Raw genomic sequence first — 23,233 nt, forward strand, 5'->3', positions numbered from 1 at the left:
GGTTTCAGAAGGTGAAGTACTCCATATACTTGTGTAATCAGTCATCTTTTTTACCAGTATTTCTGTACCCCAAGTAGAGGGTTTGGCTGCAGGACTATCCCTTTTAATCTTTGGTGCCTAGATGAAAGGTATCAAAGGAAATTGTTTCATATTGGGGATTTGGCTGTAGTGCAATGAGTGATGTATGTTGGAAAGTTTATCTTCGTGTCATCTTCTGAATTCTTGAGATAATATTCTTTATTATTGCTGTCAGATTTATGTGCTTTTAAAAAAATCTGTTTCAAGCTTAATTTTCCACAATTTGCAGTCAGATTTATATATAAATATATATTTTTAATCTGTTTAGAACTTTGTTATGTAACCTTGTTGAGATCAAATTGGGATGCTATGAGTTAGAGCCAAATAAAAGCCAGTCCGCTGAGGATTATCTTAAATCCTTTATGGAGACAGAGGTGAAACCATTGTGGCCTAAGGGCTGGATGCAGGCAAGGTAAGAAATATTGACATCCTAGATTTTACTTTACTTTCTTATTATTGCTATTATTAAAGATACATGTATATATACACATACACACATATGACATTCATTTTGCTAAAACCTAGTCATCTCAGATGATCTTTGCCTTGAAAACTTCAAGCACTTAAAAGACAAAACAATTAGTCACATGGACATGGAGATAACAGAGATACACATAAAGGGTAATTTTTTTTTTTTTTTTTTTTTTTTGCCAACCACTTTTTCTTTTTTCCACCTGAATTTGCTAATAGAGAAATGGGAGGAGGAGAAGATGGTTATGAACTTTGGGGGGGGGAACTTCACATGGGTATCATGAAGATAAGGAACTGAATACAAAATGGAGAGTGTAGAAAAAGTGATCCCAACCTTAGGTTCTGTTGAAAATAGTCAATGTAGAGTGGTATCTCAAAAATTAAGAGTAGCCCAATTTAAAGTTTAAAGAGTTAAGAATGTTAAAATTAATAGACTTGGCTATCTCTGTCATCTTAAAGCGTTCCGTCTTAAATAAAAAAAAAATCTGTTGATCTGTTAAAAGATTTAAATAAATGTGCTATAAAACTCCCCATAAAATAGATTATTGAATTTACTCTGTGCCATTATAACTTTCATTTGATAAATGAACAAGTAATAGACTGTTGAAAACTATGTAACTAAAACGAGAAAGTGGCTATCATTATCTGTTACACAAAAATGATCATGTCTTTTTAACTTTTGCAGAATGCTTTTTAAGGAAAGCCGGAGTGTACATAATCATCTTACTTCTGCTCCGTGAGTAAAACAGACTCCAGATTTCTTCATTTATTTTTGCTCACCTTACGTGCTTCAGTAAACAAGTGCTATTTCTTAAATGCTAGTTGAAGTAGTACTTAAACATACATTTATTTATTTTTTTTATTTATTTTTATTTTTTAAAGATTTTATTTATTTATTTGACAGAGAGAGACACAGCGAGAGAGGGAATACAGCAGGGGGAGTGGGAGAGGGAGAAGCAGGCTTCCCGCCGAGCAGGGAGCCCGATGCGGGGCTCGATCCCAGGACCTGGAATCATGACCTGAGCCGAAGGCAGACGCTTAACGACTGAGCCACCCAGGCACCCCTTAAACATGCATTTAAACAATCTCCCATTTTGTTACTGCTTTTTTTAAAAAAAATCATTTTTAGGGGCGCCTGGGTGGCTCAGTCATAAGCATCTACCTTCAGCTCAGGTCATGATCTCGGGGTCCTGGGATCGAGCTCCAAGTCGGGCTCCCTGCTCAATGGGCAACCTGCTTCTCTCTCTGCCTCTGCCTCTCCCCCAGCCTGTGCTCCCTCTCTTTCTCTCTCTCTCTCAAATAAATAAAATAAAATCTTTAAAAAAAATCATTTTCACTGTTTCTATAGACCTAAGAACACATTTATCTGTTAAACAGTTCTCAGGCTAGTCTCCAAAAACCTGAATGTGTGCTGGCCTGAGATTTGGTAGTTAGGAGCCATGTAAACAGGAAAGCTCTGATTGTTTCCTTTGTTCCTGGGCCTTCTTCCCTCCAGTTCTTTGGTGTCCTTTTTCTTTCCCTCTTAATGACCATTAATGTAGCTAACTTACAGCCTTGTGCATTCCAAGATGGTTTCGTATACATACCTACCCTGCCTTGCCTTGCAAAGTGTCAAAGTGTGAAAGTTTATTCCACAAAATTAACTTATTCTTCATTTCTTTCCCTTCTTTTTAAAACTAGGTATTTCCTTAGTGATGTGATTACTAAAGAAAGGTCTTTTAACCTGATAGGAAGTAGTAAAAAGCTGGGGGTTTTGTGGTTATATTTTTGGGTGAATACTGGTTGACTTCAAGAATTTTATTTTTACCTACAACTTAGGGCTATTGCTCTGTAGCTTAGACGTGTAGTAATAGTTAATAAAATATTAAATTAGCAAGTTACTGAGAATTTATGGATCACTATAATTCAATATTCTAAGAGGTCTGGTTAACAACTGGGTAACCTTACAAAATTCTGTCTCTTTATACAATTATAATGGAAATTTTTACAACTGTTAGGAAGGACACTTTGTTAGCATACTGTTAGATTTGTATTGAGTTGGTTGTGGTTGTCAGTTTTTGCTATTCTTGTTTATTGCTGGTGGTTTAGTTATCCTGGGGCAGGGGATACATAGGTACTGGTATCAATAATATTTCTGGCCTTTAATTTCCCCATAGTTATAAAATCACATATGTGTTACAATTCAGGTATGAGTAATTCCTTTAAACCTAAAGCAGATGTTTACAGAGATCCTTTTCCCCAGTTTTTTTTTTTTTAGTAGCTTTATCACTATGACTAACTTGTGTTTTGTATCAGAAAGTGGAAATCTATGGGATACGTGGGCCTGGACATCTTTTGCCCCAGTGGTCTTTATCAGAAAAACTTTGAAAATTACTATTGCCTTAATGAAGTCGTAGACTGACAATTTTAATCAAGATATTTGTTAATTTAATGGATGACATTTCAACTTAGTGAAGTAGAAATACTCAGTGTGAGGTATTTTAGCTTTTTAATCCTTTAATTATTCAACAGACATGGAGTACTTTCTCTTATTATGGAACCCATAAGATTTTCTTCAAACTTTTTCACACTGGTTCCCACAGGTTTCAGGTTACATAGTATTTTTCTTGCCTTTTTTCCCCCGTCATTTTGACATTTTTTATTTGAATTTTTGTATTAAAATAATTTTCTCTAAAAACAAAGATTTGTTTTGTTTTTAAAATGATCTCTCATTTACAATATCTTGACAATGGTTCTCCTCAAATTGTGGTTTAATTTGAGCTGAAAGTTTTTTGAAGCTCTGTTTTCCTATAAATAATTATAAATTCTTACCAGTTCTTTGAAGTGAGTCTCCTTAGGCAGCTTTGTTACCCTATCTTGAGGTTTTGTTTTTTTTTAATTTTGAGTATTTACATTTAATTTTTAAAAAACCTTTATCTACCATTGATATTTTGCTAATGGTTTGGCCTTTTTTCCAGTTGACTGAAATTGGAGGAAATGTTACTGTATATTCACATATAAACTGAGCACTTATATATAGTTCCTTCCTTCATAGAGTTTTCCAAATAGCATAAGAAGTTACTTACCCTTGTAATGACAATATTATAATTTCCTAATGGTGACCTAACTGCTACTGAAATGGCCTCCTTTTTTATCTTTTGTCTTAGGGCAAAGAAAAAGGTGATTCCTGCACCTAAACCCAAAGTGAAGGTAAGTATTGAACCAAATCTTTAATTAGTCATAATTGGGGAATGCTGAAATACATTCTTAAGATGCAAAGGATATATGTATTTGGCATAGGTGGATAGGTACTGTATTTTTAAGAAGGGTATTTTTAAATTTTGTAAAAATCCTAGAACCATTGTATTTCAGAGAATTAAATTGTAAGATTTAACCTAATAAAAGTTAGAAGCGTTCTTTAAAATATAACAAATATCCTTTAAAAGCATAGTTGAGATTGCAAATAGATAATAGAAATCCCTAAATCCCAAAACAAAGAAGAAGCTGCCAGAGTGTTAATCTGTCATTGAAACTTTGGTTGCCTTTAGGCGCATTTGCTGATTTTCATCCATCACTTTATGGTTTATTTTTAAACTTCTTCTCAGACCACAGCAGATAGGGGTATCTTCGCCTTGTATAGGTTAGGAATTAGACTAAAACTCTGTGTAAACCTGGGACTTTCAAAGGGTAACATGTTTAGTAAAAGAAAGGACTAGAAAAGAAATCCACTCACCAGCAGAAAGATTAAGGAACTTGGGTGTCTTGGCCTGAGTTCTAGATTAGGGGAAGGAAGTCCTTCCTGAGAATTTTCCCTGGTTTAGGAGTTTAATTTACACTGCCTACAAGACCTGGGAAGTCCTCAAGCTTTGAAAATAACTTAAAGGGATATTAGATTAGTTACTAACCCAAGGCAAATGGCAAATCAAATTCTCTCTGGAAAAATGCAGTTTCATCCCAGGCGCCAAAGGCTTACCACATATATACCGTGTCAAACATGAGCTTAAAATGTGAAAACACAGAATACATAAGGAAGTAAGTTACTATGAGTGAGAGTCAGCAGAAACATCCAACAGAATTAGATCCCTGAGAAGGGCAAGTGATGGATTTATTGGGTTTAGAACATAAAGGAATTTAACTTGTTTAATATGTGAAGAAGGAGAAGAAGGGATAAAAAAATACCAAAATAGACAAAGCAGAGTTGAAAAAGAATCACGTATAATCTATAGAAGTGAAAACTGTAATCATTTGAAAGTAAAATTGTAAAGAAAGCCCACACCCTTTAGGTTTTAGACTTTCCCCATAGCCTTCATCTCTTTGAATAGATGAGTTTCTTGGCTTATGAGATTATGGCCAGAAGGTCAATATTTGTTACTCTCTGGCCTTCTTAACTTTTAGTATTAGAGGCTCTTTGAATACAGAGTAAATAGTCTTCTTTTTCTTACCTACCTCATTTGTCTTCTAATCCAAATAATATTGAACCAGTATTTCATCACATCTGTTGAGTTCATGCTTTGCTTTGACACTGTATTTTTAAACACCTAATGCTCTCCATAAAGTGTTGGTTAAATTTTGATACATCTATTCAAACATATGATTATCAGAATTCTAATAATGACAGGGATGGTATAGGGGAATTGCCTATTTTGTTTGTCTTTGTGATTAAATTACTGTTTCCTTTTCCCCAAATGGAAAAACTATATTGCTGATTTGTGTTTTTCCTACCCTACCACCCCTCAAATACCTGTTTTAGTTATAAAGGTAATATAAGGAAGTATAGTAGAAAATGCAAATACAAAAAAGTAAGAAGGAGAAAAGTAAAAGTATCGGGCGCCTGGGTGGCTCAGTTGGTTAAGCGACTGCCTTCGGCTCAGGTCATGATCCTGGAGTCCCTGGATCGAGTCCCGCATCGGGCTCCCTGCTCGGCAGGGAGTCTGCTTCTCCCTCTGACCCTCCCGACCCTACCCCCTCTCATGCTCGCTCTCTCTCAGTCTCTCTCTCAAATAAATAAATAAAAAAAATCTTAAAAAAAAAAAAAAGAAAGAAAAGTAAAAGTATCCAGGAAAAAAAGCTCTTCCTTTCTAGTACACTTCTGAAGCTCTGTACTTGCCACCCCTCCTTCGATCCATCCAAATAGCTATTCATTTATTCAGATTGAATTAACATTTTATAAATGGGATAACCTGCTTTTTAGACTCAAATATATACCCTGGACAATTTATCTCTGCTAGTATAAATTTATATAGTACCCTGGTGGGTGGATTTAACATTATTCTAGAAGAAAAAATTAATTCAGGGGCACCTGGCTGGCTCAGTCAGAAGAGCATATGATTCTTGATTTCAGGGTTGTGAGTTCAAGCTGCACATTGGGCCCAGAACTTAAAATAAATAAATAGATAGTAAATAAAAATGAAACCAGTATATTCTTTAAAAAAAATAAAAAGTTCCTTTTAAAAAGTTTTATATTGGTAATGCTACCATTTTGATTCCAATACATTCCCCCACCCCCAGTTTGTATACTTTTTTAAAAAAGGTATTTTCACTAATCATATTTGAATGGATGGCCTGTCAAGCAGACGTGTCTCATATGTATTACCCATTCATCTTAACAGACAATTTTTTTTTTTTAAGATTTTTATTTATTTATTGAGAGAGAGCATGACAGGGAGGAGGGTCAGAGAGAGAAGCAGACCCCCTGCTGAGCAGGGAGCCCGATGCGGGACTCGATCCTGGGACTCCAGGATCATGACCTGAGCCGAAGGCAGTTGCTTAACCAACTGAGCCACCCAGGCGCCCCTTAACAGATAATTTTGACCTTAGTGCAGTTACACTACAGAATTCTGAGAGGCAGTGGAGTTTTCAGTCAGGGCTTTTAGACTAGCAGCTTAGAAAAATTGCTGAGGAAGTTAGAGTTTAACAGCCTTCTTACCAGCTTCTTTACTGTAATACCTTAGAAGGTGATGGTAAAGACACTTCCTCTCCATTCTTTCCCCACTATGGTTAAGGTAAGTGCTGTGATTGTATAAATTAATGTGTAATTTAAGACTTTGGGTTTAGGTTTATTTGGGTTTGTTTTTAAGAGACTAATCAAAGAAACTTTGAAGTGCTTTTTATGTAATAGTTTTATTTCTTCTTAATCTTAAAAATGACATGGGACGCCTGGGTGGCTCAGTCAGTTGGGCATCTGCCTTCGGCTCGGGTCATGATTCCAGGGTCCTGGGATCGAGTCCTGCATTGGGCTCCTTGCTCGGCGGGGAGCCTGCTTCCACCTCTCCCTCTGCCTGCCGCTCCCCCCCACTTGTGCTCTCTCTCTCTCAGAAATAAATAAATAAAATCTTAAAAATGACATGAGTCGAATACTTTATATTTCCCTTTTAAGGGAAACAGCTTTTTTTTTTTTTTTAGATTTTCTTTATTAGAGAGAGACAGAGCACAAGGGGGTGGGGGAGGCAGAGCTCCGCTTTGAGCTCGGAGACTCACGCAGGCCTGATCTCAGGACCCTGAGATCATGACCTGAGCCGAAACCAAGAGTCGGAAGCCCAACCAACTAATACATTAGTCCCAGGCACTCTGAAACAGTTACTTTTTAATTCTTTTGCTCTTGGAATATTTTAAATTGTGCTCTAATTCTCTTTTCTCTTCCTTGAATTTTAAGAAACTTAATTTTTTTGGGAAAAAAAAAATTCTCTTAGGTATTCAGAATTTTAATTCCCATAACCTTGTTTTCTTGTGTATAGTGCCTTGCTCATATAAACATTTAGTAAATATATGTTGAATAAATTACAAATGACGATAATGAATAGAAGACTTAATTTGAGTATGCTTGGATTGAATCCCAGGTTATGTACCACTTCTCTACGTACTGGCTTGAGTGGCTATAGGACAGGGCATACAGCGGCAGAAGCACAAGGGAGCAGAAAGTGAGGGTCAGTATCGTAGCAAAGCATACTAGAGAAGAAGGGCAGAGTCTTAGAATAAAGGCAGAATTTCTCCTAGGTACAAGGAGAATAAAAAGAGAATAGTCCATGAACAGATGGATTTGGAATAGTATCTGAAGATCTGATGCAGGTGGGGTGGGGTGAGGGAGAGTTTCGCCAATAATGCAACCAGTATACGAATATTCCTTTGGCTTGGTGTCAAGTTCTCTTAGAAGAGCTTACTAAGGTATGGCAGCTGTGTGCACTGTATCAGATGCTTTGGCTTCTGAACGGTTCAGTCAAGAGCTCTATCCTGAGAACTGTTTTGGTTTTTTCAGTCTAAAGATTTCCAATAGAATTTTAATCATTGTGAGAAGTTCTTAGTCCTTTTAAAAAAAAATCAAAAAAACTAATACTTAGTAATTATTTATTAATCATTTAATTTGTTCCAATATAATGCTGTTTATGCTAGGAGTGTAGTCCAAAAAAGGACCAGAAAACTCCTGCATCGTTGGTGGCTTCAGTTGGTGGTCCCTCAACGAGCTCTAGCACATCTGCCGTGGCCTCCACCAGCTCTAGCTCCACACCAGCCCAGGAGACGATCTGCCTTGATGACTCACTAGATGAAGACCTTTCTTTCCATCCACCTGCACTGGATCTTGTTTCTGAAGCTTTAGCTGTTATCAACAATGGGAACAAAGGCCCTCCAGCTGGCTCAAGGATAAGCATGCCAACTGCAAAACCTCGTCCAGGACTGAGAGAAGAAAAATTAGCAAGTATCATGAGTAAGTTGCCGCTGGCTGCTCCTAAAAAACTAGATTCTCCTCAGACTGCACATTCATCAAGTCTTATTGCTGGTCATACAGGGCCAGTACCAAAGAAACCCCAGGATTTAGCTCATACTGGCATCTCTTCAGGCCTTATTGCTGGTTCTTCAATTCAGAACCCTAAAGTTTCCTTGGAACCTTTGCCAGCCAGGCTGCTTCAACAAGGACTACAGAGGTCGAGTCAGATTCATGCTTCTTCCTCTTCCCAGACCCATGTGTCCTCTTCCCAAGCCCAAGTTGCTGCCTCTCACGCTCTGGGGACACCAGAGGCCCAGGATGCTTCTTCGTTAACACAAGTAACAAAGGTGCACCAGCATTCAGCTGTCCAGCAAAACTATGTGTCTCCATTACAAGCAACCATTAGTAAATCACAGACCAACCCAGTGGTGAAGTTAAGTAATAATCCCCAACTTGCCTGTTCATCCCCGCTTATTAAGACTTCGGATAAGCCACTTATGTACCGCCTTCCCTTATCTACTCCCTCACCTGGAAATGGTTCTCAAGGGTCCCACCCCCTGGTTTCTAGGACAGTACCCAGCACCACTACCTCCAGTAACTATTTAGCCAAGGCTATGGTGTCACAGATGTCCACGCAGGGTTTCAAGTCTCCCTTCTCAATGGCTGCATCCCCCAAACTTGCCGCATCTCCAAAACCTGCCACATCTCCTAAACCCTTGCCCTCACCTAAGCCTTCCGCCTCACCCAAGCCCTCTCTGTCAGCTAAGCCTTCAGTATCAGCGAAACTTATTTCTAAGTCCAACCCCACTCCCAAGCCTCCTGTACCCCCAAGCTCTTCCAGTCCAAATGCACTAGTAGCCCAGAGTAGCCACTCCAGCAGTAACAACCCAGTCCATAAACAACCCAGTGGGATAAACCTCAGCAGACAGTCGCCCACCTTGAATTTGCTGCCCTCTAATCGCACTTCAGGCCTTCCATCCACAAAAAATCTTCAGGCCCCTTCAAAGCTCACAAATTCCTCATCCGCTGGAACTGTTGGGAAGAATAGCTTGAGTGGGATTGCAGTCAATGTACCTGCCAGCAGAGGTAGCAGCCTAAACTCAAGCGGAGCGAATAGGACTAGTCTCTCTGGGGGAACAGGAAGTGGAACACAGGGTGCTACTAAACCGTCGTCTACTCCACATAGACCATCCTCTGCCTCAGGGTCTTCAGTGGTAACAGCCAGTGTGCAGGTATGTATGTTACGTACGTTCATGGGATAAAGTATAAGATTGTGCGGTCTTTCCTGTGAGTCCGTTTAATAACCATGTACGTAGGTTGTTCGTAATAGCTTATTACAGCTTATGGCCAAGGAATGTTCCTGATGTTCACATCACAGTAATGGGGATACTTGGTGGATGAGGTTTTTGTTGGGATGTCATTTTTTTTTTCTTCCAGGTAAAGTAGCACATACGACTTTTGCAATTTTTGAAAAACACATAATGCATATTTAAAATATGTTGTCAAAATTCAGAACAAAGTAGTAACTTACGAGTTTAACATACCCTCACTTGTCTCCTTTCTCCCTCTCTCTAGTCCCCTTTCTCCTGTCAACTTTTTTATTTAATCAAATTTATACATTCATGGTTATTGTTTTTTTTTCCTTTAGCCATTTGTCTTTTCAAATAAAATTTTTATTTGGCATGAATTTTGCAGTTACTCATATGTAATTCTCTGTGTCAAATTACTGTCGATAATCCTTTTATACCACCGGTTTCCCCATTCGTGAGTTTTTAATTTAAATTTATCTCACAGTGGGAGTGCTTCACTCGGAGTCTTTTCAGGAAGACTAACACAAAACTTCTTTTACCTTAGCTCCAGCATACCTGATCATTTCTGTAGTGTCACACTTAGGTATGTAGACTTCTCAGGTCACTAACGGTCTCCTCCCAGTGTTATAAATACTGTTCCACTGACCTTTGCTTAGTATTGAGGATTACAGGGAAGTCTGAGGCCATTCCAATATTTTGTTCCCTTGTATGTGTTTTCTCTGCCTAGATGCTAGTAAGAGTTTCTCTTTTTCCTTGAAATCCAAGTATCCTCAAATTATGGCTAGGTTTTATCTGTAAGTTTATACCTGGCGGCTTTTTCAGCTCAAGAATATTTTGTTCTATGATGTGTTTCATTATCATTTCTGATCCATTTGGCCTAGGTTTGTTGAGAACTCTTTATTACTCATATTTCATTTCTCTCCTTTCCATGTCATCTTCTCTGTCATTGTTTTCATCTTTCTGCTACTCCTTGTATTCTGAGACTTGCCAGATTTGTCCTTCATGTGACCAGTTTGATTTCTTTAAGATTCTTCTTCCCTGTCCCCCATCCCAAAAAGTAATACGTATTCACTGTAGGCAAATTCACAACAAAGAAAAGTCCCCCATTTTCCCACTGCTGTTTATATTTTCCTGGTACTTTTTTGGATTCTTGTCAAGAAAATGGGTTTCATATAATATGCTGTTTCATAACAAGCTTTTTAAAGATATGTAACATTTTGTGATGTTAGTTCTTAGGTTCCCAAGTGTTTTTTGAAAACATGACTTTTGTTGATTTGTGGGATTCCGTTGTCTCAGAAAGTGTTCTTTTTACTGCCTCCTGTTGATGCAGAATAGGAGCATCTAATGAAAGAATTTTTACCTTGGTGTTTATAGATATTTTCTGCTGTTCAGTACAAGCTAAGCATTGGTATTCATAAACACACGAAACCCAGATCATCACTCTGCCATTACTGTAGGCTTAGTAATGAATTCATTTATTCCAGAATTCTAATATAAAACAAAATTCAATTAACCGATACTTTACTAGTTGAAATCTAGGATGTTTTATCTGTTTAGTTTTACTTTCATCAGAAATAAAATGAAAAAAAAAAAAAAACACCCACTGATTAGGGATTGTATGTTAAAATTTAAGTTATAACTAAGGTCTGGGAGTTAGTTCACATTCCTCTTTGTGATACCTTTATTAAAATGTTGACTGTGTTTGACGTTAATCTTCAATTTGAGTAAAGGACAGAATCATAACAGAAAGGCCAGTTCCCTGCCACATGGGTCCCCCTTCCTAGTATCAGTTACTTTTAATTCTCATAGCTTTTTCTGTGTTTTTAAATACTAAGAATGGATGGAAGACAATTTATTCATCTTACTATTATCTCTTAACTTATCATGATAAAGGTTTTAGCTGCCTTTATACCTTTGCCATTCTCCTGAAAGAGTAAAAGTACAACTTTTGGTTAAATCCAGGACTATGTAAAATATTGTCTCTCTTGAGCTAAATCGTAAACTATGGTTTCATTTGCTTTAAGTTTTTGTTTTTTTTTCCTGAAGAAAAATTGCCTTTTTTCCCCCTTCACTTTGAATTTAAGGTTAAATCTTTCTCTAGCCTTTGTCATCTCCAGAGTCTCTCAGTTCTGTCCCCACCCTGCTGCCACCCCCTCAGCTCTCCCCCTCCTGCCAATCCTTCTTGTATTTGATCATCTATCCCAGGAGAACCTAGATACTTAGCATACCAATTCATTTGTCAGCAGGGAACCCATATGGCAAAATTTGTGTTTCCAAAAAGTTAACTACTTTTTTCTAGTTTTCATCCTTTCCAATATGACTTTATGATTTGAAGGCCTTATTGTTCCTGCCTTCAGATCTGATCCTTTTTGTTCTGTCTTACTGGTTTGACTGAAGAAAAGGTCAGTAATTGAATAAGGTTGATCGTAACTTTGGGGGAACCTGTGGTTTGGTTTTTTTGCGGGGGGGGTTTTAACGTAGTCTATCATTGAGACCTCGTGGCCTCTAAATCCTGTCTCTCTAGCACTCTTAACACTAAAAGGAGATTCCCTATCTGTGCCTGCAAAACATTCGGCTCCTGTCTGAAAGACATCTTCAGCTATCTGTTCATTTGCAGAGTGAAAAGGACAGGCCCTGAGTTTAACAGAAATTAAAATCTTTCCGGGTTCAGATTATTACCTCTACCTACTTTCTATTTAATAACTTCCTGCTCAAGGCTTTCCTCTTCTTTCTTACCCTTCAACTTACTGATGTTCTATGAATCCATTTCTTTGCCACTTTATAATTCCCAAAATAATTAACTCATTAAGCAAATGTTTCTGAGGTATTTAATATGTGCCAGGCACTCTTCTAGGTGCTGGGGAGATAGGGTAAACACCATACTGAGGATCTCTCCGGTTATGGAGCATATATTCCAGGTAGAAAGATAAAACACAGATTTTTAAAAAACATGTTAAGTGCTATGAAAAAACAATAATATGACAAAGTGTGATTGCTGCTAACATAGATAAGGGAGTTGGGGACAGCCTCTTTCAGGAGATAACATTTGATCTGAGAACTGAATAAGCAGGCTAGTCATTTGGAGATAGGAGGGAACAAACAGTCCAGGCTAGAGAGATGGTAGGTGTGAAGACACTGAGATAGGAAGGAGCCTGATGTGTAAGTATGCATGGCTGGACTACGGAGAGATGGATAGGTGACAAGGTCTGAGGTCAACCAGAACCATGTGATGCAGGACCTTGCAGGTCACGATAAGAACTTGGGGTTTTAATCTGTGCAGTGGGAAGCCATTGGAGGGTCTTCATTGATTTATATTTCAAAATATCCCTCTGGTTGTTGTAGAGAATGGGGGGGGGGTGGATGCACTCAGCAAGATAAAATGTGGTTTAAAAAAATTCTTGATAGATAGAATGCCCACTGCAGGAAGAGCATGGTTTTCCTTCATATTTTCCCCTGGGAACGAAATATGGAGGTCGTGGAAGTATTTTTGATTATGGAGCATTATCCTGAACTGTCGGCCTGTTTTAGGTTGACCGCTTCTCCTGTATGCTTTCGAATGATATCAGCAATAGGATACCTAACTTTTGAAAGGTCTCCATCTTACAGGGAGAGAAAAATTTATAAATGCCATGTAATATTTAGGTAGTCTGATGTTTCATTTTAGTTTTATAAACAAAAGTGGATATGGAAGTTTTTTGAAAGTACAAAATATTACACAGTTATGGCATGGTATCATCTTTTATCGCTCAGTTAATTTGGGAAGTTGCCCTAATTTACGTTTTCCAGCTATTTTAATACTTCAGTTAGCCTTCTCCAGAAAAGCTTGAGTTCTCCTTATTAGCAGTATCTAACGTTCCTCTCTAGGGGGCTCCACTTGGGGCACATGGTCTTGGAGTGTGTGCCTCATATTATCCTGAGATTACAAGAGAACTATGATTTTAAAAAAACTCTTTTTAATTCTTAAATTGATGCAGGATACCTTCTATCCAAATTGCTTCAAAGTGTCCTTATTTCTAGCTTAGTAATTCTTTCCAGTGTATCCATTTTGTATATCATGGTTGGCCAGTAAGGGAAAGACTAGAAAATAAGAAAAGTAGCCAAGTCCAAGCATAAAGTGATGAAGATTTGTACTTAAGTGTTGGAGGAAGTAGTGGTTTAAAAAAAAAAAAAAATGGGTATGTTGACAGTGAGTTCACCTTGTCCATTTTTTTATGATGCCTAAAAACTAAGGTTTCAAGCCCTGGTGTTGGGAAAGAATGAGACTACTAATGATAGCATTTGAGATATAGGATGGGGTCACATGATTATAGGAACTGATGAGTTCATCGCTTCTCGGCCTTTTGGCTAAGATCAAGTGTAGGAATTGATGAGTTCATTTGTTGATGAGTGTTCCATATCCAAGTGCTATTCCTCCCTGAGCTTTTAGATTTACAGGATTGAAAATTGAGAGCTAACAAAGGAGATAAGGGAAGGGAAGGCTATTGGAGAAAGAGTGGAAAAACCAGATTCAAAGCCTTCTGGAGAGTATTCTTCATTTTTTGTTTAGCAGTGGCATGGACTGTTAGGTGTAAGAAATGTATCCACTGTGACGTGTATGTATGGGAAGATCACTAAAATTTTTCTCATATATTAACTAAGAAATAAAATGATCAGCCCTTTATTAATAATGTTTACTGGAAAAGGAGTGAGCACACAAAATAAACCTGATAATAGTTAACATTGATTATTGACTTCAAAATATTCGAAGAATTCAGTTTTCTTGACTAAATTTAGAACTGTAAAATTTTTGACCAGGGAAACTTAGAATTGGTAAGATAAGACTACAAAAGAAAATTCATAGTTGTACAAACTATCATAGATAATATCTGATACTGAGACAATTTTATTATAATGTTTGTTGATAAGTACATGTAGAAAAGAAAGTCAAAATGGGAAAAGATTGCTGAATAGAAAATTGTTCAAAGAATTAAATTAGCTTAATGAAGTGTATTTAACTAATTTCTTAGGGAAAGTTAATGTTATCATATTTCTTTCTGATTTAAATGTACTTTTCATACACATGGCATCAAAGCCCAGATAGAGGAGTATTAAAACACTTTTTACTGCAAGGAGTCTTTAAGTTCTGAAAAGTATTAAATATGGAAACCAGCTTCCAGGGGTTAAGGAGAAACTAAATAATGTGGGGAATGGAGGGTATCATTTAGTAAATCTGGTTAACAAAAGGAATACAAATAAGTTTGGTTTTTCTAGGGGTTGAGGAGCAGCCAGGAATAACTGTAGTTGTTTAAAAAAAAAAAAAAGATGAGGTCTCTGTATATGGCAAGACAGAGGAAACTTGGAAAAAGATGTAATACTAGATATTTGTACCAGAAAGTTTGGCATAGGGAGATTCATGGCGTAGGTCAGTTTTGGAGAAGAGGCAGGTAAAGCTAATAAAGGAAGAGGAAGAACATCCAGATGGCCTCATTTCTTCAACGCGTTCTGATGAAAGCAGAGGGTATTGTGTTACGGGCTCTGAGAGAGTTCTTGTCTGGAACAGTAACCACATGGATTGTATCAGAAAAGATGGTAAAACAAACAATGAAATTACCAAACATTTTCAAAGGCCAAATTGAAATTGTATGGAATTAATGACCAGTATCTCAGATCGAGGAGCTAGGAGCAAAAGTTGAAAAGTGGAAGTCTGAGGTGAGGAATGAATGAATGAGTGGTAATACAGGCGTTAAAATAAGGAGTTTAAACTGGCAATGAAGAGCTGAGTAGAGAATTAATTCCAAAACCAATATGGGTAGGTCTCAGAAATATATTTTTCACCTCAGTCTTCATTTTCTGTCTCATAACGTTTCTGTTAGAGTAGATATAGGACACAGTCTTGCGCCCATAAGGATATTAAATAAAATAAATCAATTCAGGTTAAAGATTTGATTTCTTATGTATTTTGACCCCTGGTTTCTGCAGTCCACAGCAGGAGCATCATTATTGGCTAATGCCTCACCTCTGACTCTCATGACATCACCTTTGTCTGTAACAAATCAAAATGTGACTCCTTTTGGGATGCTGGGTGGCCTTGTTCCAGTGACCATGCCCTTCCAGTTTCCCTTGGAGCTGCTTGGCTTTGGAACGGACACAGCTGGAGTGACAACCACCTCGGGATCTACCTCAGCCGCTTTCCACCACAGCCTAACTCAGAGTAAGTGCGGCTCCTTTAGTCATTTGGCTACCTAGTTTGACAGAACAGTAAACCTCATGAATTTATACTCATTGAGGGTAGTCCATTTGGAGTTAGTGAAGATTACAGAATTTTTTTTTTTTTTAGGAAATGCAGTTTATTTCATTTAAATATAGTCAAATTACTGGAATCAGATTTTATTTACAATCCTTAAAGGAACCATCTATACCACATTTCTATCTTAATGAAAGTAATAATAAGAGGAAGTCCTATTTGCTGGGTTATTTGCATACACATACGTTTATACGTATAAATTTTTCGATGTATGTGCTCTAGTTTAAGAAGGACTCTGAAGTCAGGGGCTGTACTTATATTAGATAAATTAAACTGTTTTCATTTTTGATCTAAGAGGGCTCAAATCTTAGGTTGAGGAAGATCACTGACAAGTCTTTTTCTCTCAGATTTACTAAAGGGTTTACAGCCAGGAGCTCAGCATGCAGCAACACTTTCCCACTCACCTCTGCCTACACACTTACAGCAAACATTCAATGGTAAGAAAGCCACCTATTTTTTCCTCTTTTACTATTTATATAGACTTATAGATTGGATTATAAACCTTTTCTGAGAACTGAATGGGATGACAAAGGTTGGAGAAAAACAGATTTTCATGACTGAATCCTCATTAGCAACAAACTTTTTTTTTTAAGATTTTTATTTATCTGACAGAGATACAGTGAGAGAGGGAACACAAGCAGGGGGAGTGGGAGAGGGAGAAGCAGGGGGAGTTTGAGAGGGAGAAGCAGGCTCCCCACTGAGCAGGGAGCCTGATGCGGGGCTTGATCCCAGGATCAAGACGCTTAATGTGTGCAGAAGATAAGACGCTTAATGACTGAGCCACCCAGGTGCCCCAGCAACAAACTCCTTATAAAAGAAAAAGGAACTAGGTATGAGGCCTTTTGTTACATGTGAAAAGAAAACCTTTTTGAAGACATGTGTTTGTTATATTGAAATGAGGACAAAGAAGAGGTTTCATAAAACAATGTACAAAAGTCATATCCAGTGATTGTAATAATTCATATGTATTGAAGGTTTACTAAGTGCCAGGTAGTCTTGTGACTACTTACATGTATTAGCTAATTTAATCCTTGTAACAGGCCTGTGAGTGAGCTAATGATGATCCCCATTTTTATAGACCAGGAAACTGAATTCGAGGGAAGCAACTTGCCCAACATGATAATCCTAGGAAGTGAGCTGAAATTCAAATCTGGGAAGTCTGACTTAATAGGCTGTATTCTTAACCATGAAACTTTTCTGCCTTTCAGCAGTGATTCAATCTATACGATCCAAACTGTATGCATTAGATACTTGCAGGCCAGCTAGATCACCCTGAAATCTGAAATTAGATAGTGGACACTGGACATCACATATTGGCCTCCAGGTTCTTGCTTTCACTAGCAGTTGGTCTCGGTGGACTGTTGATACTATTCTTGAAGACCATTTTCAGGATCTTTTGAACAGGAGTAACTGTTCAGCTGCCCTCTTAACTTTGGAAGTTGACTGGGACCTCACTATTCTTTTTGGCCACTGCATTTAAAATGATCTTTGAACAAGTTTACAGTTGACCACATGCAGAAATGGGAGCTATATGGCAATCTCAAGGCAGCAGTTATAATTAATCCTGCAAAAGACCTAAGTGTTAAGCTGCCTCAGACTCAGCCCTCGACAGAATGACTATAACTTTTATATAGTCATTTTATATATAATATAAACTTCTTCTAAAAAGGCCTGAATAGTAAATATTTTCAGCTTTGCAGGTCATATAATTTCTATCCACAACTCCTTGACTCTGCCCCTCTAGTGCGAAAACAGCCATAGACAAATACATTAACGTAAGTGTGGCTGGGTTCCAATAAAACAAGAAAGCAGTGGTGGGCCACATCTGGCCCTGGGGCCAAACCTTGGTCTAAAGAATCTCACAGTCCAGTTAATACGAGTATTTTATTTTGCTTATTTACCAGCGCCTCTTTGAGCACAGTCCTACCTTGCCATTTTATGAATTTAATTATACCTCAGGTCAAATCATTGTCTCTACAAACAGAAGTACATAATATCACATTATAAATGGAAAAGCCAGTGCCTTAGATGTTGAATAGTGTTCTATTTATACAGCTTTTGAAACAATTATCCTGTCTCATTGATCTATCATTTCTTCAACAGAGGCAGTTTTTTGTTTTATGTCATACAGGAGTAATTTAGCTATCACATTAATGAACCTAGCAGTGTGACTTTCATGGTCTCCTCCAGCCTTAGGATTGATCTTACAGTACAGTAATTTGTTCCTTTTCACCCGTGTGTTTCTACCATTCATGCCTTCCCCTGACTTTTTCTCTCAGGCCTAGGAGAGGACGCTTCATTGTCCTTACTAAGGCAGTAACCTGTTAAACTTTCTCTACATTTTGTTAGTTCTCAAGCTCACTGAGTCCTACTCTTGCCCAGTGTAAATAGAGTAACCAACATTTTCCCAACAAAAGTTAAAAAGCCATATGTAAACCTAGAAACCATTGTTCCCAAGGAGCAGACTTTCCTTATCACTTACAACTTTTGCCAGGTTAGGATCAAAACAAAAACTCAGCTGGATTTTTCACTTATCAGTGTGTTGCATTCATTTACGTAAATAATTGAGAATTGATTATCAAATGCCATGTCTTGCCATGTCATGGCAAGAAATTTAATTTCACTCGCAGGAAAATGGAATTGACCTTGTCTAAAGAACTGAGAGATGTGGTAGGTTCCTTAAACATGGGGATTATGTCTTTTATATTCCTTTATAATCCTCACAGCATCTGACACAGTTGGCTCTGAGATAGATAATAAATACTTGCTGAAATAGTATTTCGACTGAAAACCAGTTGAACCACAGTCACTTGAGATAAGAGGATTGTTTTTGTTGCGTTAATTTATCTCCTTTATGTTTCTGAACCTCTGTGCTATACCATGTAAGATATTAAAGGTTATCTTTTTAGCAATGTCATTCACATGGAAATTAAAAGTTAATTGTTCTCTTTGGGGGTTTTTTTGTTTTGTTTTTATCTATTTTTTTTATAACATGCCAACCCATGCCAATTAAACACCTCTTTTCTCAGATGGAGGCCAAAGTAAAGGGGACACTAAATTACCACGGAAATCTCAGTGACTTCCCAGCAAGCAATGGAGATGAGACACTCAGCCGGCGGATGGAATCTACCTGATGGGAAAGTCCTCATGTGGTCCTAGGGCTGCCGTTCTGTCGATGTTTACATTCTCTCGTCCCAAGCACTGTGGTGAGGAGGAAAAAAAGAAAAGAGAACGTTACTTGAGTAAAGCCAGGTGCAGGAGGAAGAAATGCTTTCATGCAAAGTTAGTGACCTTTGGTCTCCTCTAAAGAAAGACAAAGTTACCACATTAACTGACTTGAAAGAGACTCAGTTGTCAAACCCACAGAAGTACAAATTTGATTTTTCCCCGGGGGAGGAAGAAGGAATCTGAGGATTTGGGTATACTCCATCCATCCTGGGGGTTGGATCTGAACACTTGTAGACATACTTGCATAATAAAAGGCAATATATCTGGAATTAGGCCAGTTTGTCAGGAGTAACAATCATGTCTATTTGAATGGACTATGCAGCAAATTTGCCGCACCAATTAATGACCGTGTGTCTGATACAGACAGTAGCTGAGTAAATATTGTACCCTCACAAATCCTGAACAAACTTGAATCTTCTCCAGTGTGTAGCAACTCCCCATGTAAATCAGTGGACTAAATATGCTTCAAGAAATTTTAGCACAGTGATATATAAAATCATCGAGATTTTTAAAAGTCAAGAAATTGAGCCTGTTGCTCTTAACAGATGAAACTTAGATGTCCCCTTTTTGTAAAAGGGTCAATTTCATCTTCCATTCAGAAGCAGGTACTTCACTCTTCTTCAGGTGATTTGTGCATCTGGTATTGACTGGTTAATTCTTATTTCCATTCTTGATGTTAAAATGTGGCTTTGTTCACATTTTTCTCTTCAGAAATGGGGATCTTTGATGTAGGGCTGCGACTTTGGTGCTCTTAGCCCTTGCAGGCCTACCGCTCTGAACTGTAAATTTCCCCAGCTTCCCCTCAATTCACAACTTCTCCTGGTCTTTTAGCTAGTGGTACTTCAGGTGATTCTTAATTATTGATATAGACAGGTGTAAGTGTGTACTGCACATGCCTCTTCATTGGTCATTCAAATGGCATATATTATATTTTTGGAATTTTTAAGATAGTATTTTAAAGGGAGGAATTACATTAGGATCATTATGTGTACAAGGGATTATTTTTTATAACAATCACAATGTATTTTTACTCCCTGTATCCAGTGTAGTGAAATGGATTTGGAGCATTTGGGATCTTAAAGCTTTATTAATATTTACTGAGAATATTGATATGTGAGTAAACCTGCAGATAATAATAAGACTGCTTAGTTATTATAGCTTCCTTATGCAAATACGTATTCAACAAAGGATGTTAAGGGAGAAATTTATGGTTCCTTTTGGATACATTTAATTTTTTTTATTTATTTTTTGCCTCATCATTGGTCTTGTCTCTATCAATCTCTCTCACTCTCTTTTTTTCTCCCTATTTAGACTTCCGAATGTTTTCAAACCATGCCCAAGATTGGTGTAAGCTTGATCCATTTATAACAGACTAACCTAAAAAACAGCATCAGATTGGTAGTAGCAATATTTGCATGTTTTCATTACAAGTCACCCTATACCTTTAAATTTATTCAAAGAAGTATATTAACATGGCCCCTTTTTTTCTGTTATAAGCAAAAGTCCCAAATAGCCTATAGGACTGAATGAGTTACCACAGATCTGTTGAGATCTGTATTACCTGTATTTTGACTTCAAAGTCACATTGGCTTGCTTCATAGCAAAAAGTTAATAAGTAACTGAAAACTTTAGTTCCAAGAACTTGTTAAAGTAAGGGCAAAGGATTATTTCAGAGGAATCATTGATATAATTACTTGCCTCTAAGAATTTAGTTTACCAGTAGAACAAATAAGAATGTTGTGTCAACCCCAGTAGATACTTTGAAAGGATATTGGGATGTTGCCCAGCGGTTTGACTTGAATTGAATATGTTTGATTAAAGGTTGTTTGGCTTATTTAATTTAGGGAAGCTTACCCAATTCTTGAGTTAATACAATGTAGTATACCTGTTGCTTTTATCTAAGTTGGGAAAAAAAAAGTCTTTGCTAATACTGTATAGGAGTTTGCCTTTGGGAAGCTAGCCCTGCTTTCACTTCCCACACCACGAGTCAGAGTGCATATTAATCTCTCTTCCTGCTGATAGTTGTGCATGTATTCATCTGTGTGTATACATAAATTTATTTCTATATAAAAATTCATTACCAGTGTAAGTCAGGGAATAATTTCAGTTTCTTAAATCCATCAGTTCTGAATCATGCCATGGGAAGATCCCTGATGATTCTTTTGTCTCCATTAGAGAAGAATAGGATTATCAATTCTTCCCCCAAGTATTATTTTATAACTAACCAGTAAAAATATCTGGAGGCCCTTGGCTCTGAGAAGTCATATATATGGAGGTGATACTCTATTTTCTTCAGTCTTGATTCCATGAGGACTGCAGCCAGATCCCGCCCTCAGCCCCATACCACATTTTCACTAACTACGTCCGTTTCAGTCAAGACTACCCTTTTGTGTTGTACAGATGAAACAGGCATCCTTCTATTTCTTAATAGATAAGTATGATCAGAGAGCTCCTACATGTAAATACAGAACTATTTCTTTTCTAGATCATAACATTAAGAATGGTGGCCATACTTTATGGGCACCTGTCTTTACAGTCTTTCTTACTAAATACAAACATATAAATTGGTTATTTTTTAGCACAGAGACTTGTGACTCATACTGTATTTTTGCACTTAAAAGTCAAATTATGTTATTTTTTAAAATGGTGAGTAATTGGAAAGGTTATAGAGCAATGTGTATTTCTGAAGAGCATTAGCAACATCCCAATGCAAAAATAATCAGCACACTTAATTCTGTCCCACTCAGCGGGATTCTTGATTCAGGAAAATTAAGCTGTTTGTTTTCAACGGTCTTGTACTTTAAATTGCCTTCGCTGATGTATAAGCTGTTACTGTACATACAAGTTAATCCTCAGTATTCACAAGCAATAATGGTCAGCAAAGTTGTCTTCCGAGATAGCAGTGCTGAGCCTCAGTTGGAGACTGTTTGGGAGCAAAGTGTCAAGCTCATTCCGAGCCTCCAAAATCAATGCAAGCAATAATTCCACTGTAACTCAATTATAATTCTTTCTAATATGCTTCTGAGATCAGAGGGTAAAATAAATCATGGTTTTAAACTGAAGAAAAACGTTTCGGAAAAAGAAGTGAAGTTAATCTGAAGTCACAAAATCCTGATATTCTGAGGAAATCAGAGGATTGTGTTCGTACATTATTTTATGCCTACCACCCCTTTGATGGATGTTGTTAGCCCAAATTACACTTTTTTTTTTATATCACAGAAGTTGAATAGGGTTTATTGCATCACCAAGGAAGGGGGAAGAACCGGGCACATACATGTCTGGATACTGTGGGTTTGACACCTGTTTGAAAACAACTTACTGGAAAAGATTTTTAACCCAGGATTTTTTTTTTTTTTTTTTTTTCCTTCCCAAAGCAGATCTAAATTGTTTACTACCCAGGGCTGGAAAGGGCAGGCCCCTCTAGTCTTTCTTCTCCGGTTGCCCTTACCACACCCCTTCCCACCTCTACTTGGTTCACGACAGTTTCTGAGATGGAAACTCTACTGTTATTCAAACTGCCATTGATTGTGAGAACTCTCTGTCCCTTGGGACTGTCTCCTAGAACTCCAGTTGTCTATCATGTTTGCTGCTACACTTGTACAATGAACTTTGCCTGTATTGGTTGATTATAATCTGATTTACAGTTCTTTATCTCTAGGAGGTTTTGTCATATAACTTGACCCATATATAGAGTTAGGATACTTTATTTTAGGAGTGTACCATAAAAGCACACTGGTCCCTGAGTTCTTTTTATTATCATGTAGGTTTTGAATTTGTGTTGGCTTACTTTTTGTTCGTTGATGTTTTGTTTCTCTTTGTTTTAACTTAGAAATAGCAGAGTGAGAAAAATCTATAATCAGGCCAAACTTGAGAACTTTCCCTTGTGCTTCAGCACTGTAGTTTCTGCTGACCATATGTTCTCAAAAGGGGCACTTTCACTTTCTATTGTGCATGTATGATTGTTTTGTTTTTTGCTTTTGTAATAATGAAGCAGAAATGCAGTAGTGGGTAAATGACCGATTACAAACATGCAGTTTTATTTTATAAAATTGAAGGGGAAAAGTTTAACTCTCTGTAAATCATTTCTTAGCTCTGGTAAAATGCTTCTATTACTCCTCTAAAACATGCTCAATTCAGGCCTTTGTCTTTGTTAAGTGCCTTTTTTTTCTTTCTTTTTCCCCCTCT

General features: G+C 37.4%; 1 protein-coding gene across 2 annotated transcripts in view; it reads left to right on the forward strand.

The window, feature by feature from the left end:
• Positions 1 to 20,346, forward strand: part of UBN2 (ubinuclein 2) — a 66,109-nt gene extending 45,763 nt beyond the window's left edge. Inside the window, exons 11-18 of one of the 2 annotated variants that reach the window (XM_021692885.2) lie at positions 347 to 490; positions 1,235 to 1,285; positions 3,696 to 3,738; positions 6,480 to 6,530; positions 7,915 to 9,459; positions 15,496 to 15,727; positions 16,168 to 16,257; positions 18,850 to 19,315. In XM_021692885.2, the coding sequence (XP_021548560.2) occupies positions 347 to 490; positions 1,235 to 1,285; positions 3,696 to 3,738; positions 6,480 to 6,530; positions 7,915 to 9,459; positions 15,496 to 15,727; positions 16,168 to 16,257; positions 18,850 to 18,899 (2,206 nt within the window). In that variant the 3' untranslated portion in view covers positions 18,900 to 19,315. Of the gene's footprint in view, positions 1 to 346; positions 491 to 1,234; positions 1,286 to 3,695; positions 3,739 to 6,479; positions 6,531 to 7,914; positions 9,460 to 15,495; positions 15,728 to 16,167; positions 16,258 to 18,849 lie in introns of both variants that reach the window. The other variant, XM_021692886.2, reaches the window with a different exon arrangement.
• The last annotated feature ends 2,887 nt before the right edge of the window (positions 20,347 to 23,233 follow it).

Source organism: Neomonachus schauinslandi, chromosome 12 (assembly GCF_002201575.2).
Source record: "Neomonachus schauinslandi chromosome 12, ASM220157v2, whole genome shotgun sequence".
In the NCBI taxonomy this organism is placed as follows: domain Eukaryota; kingdom Metazoa; phylum Chordata; class Mammalia; order Carnivora; family Phocidae; genus Neomonachus; species Neomonachus schauinslandi.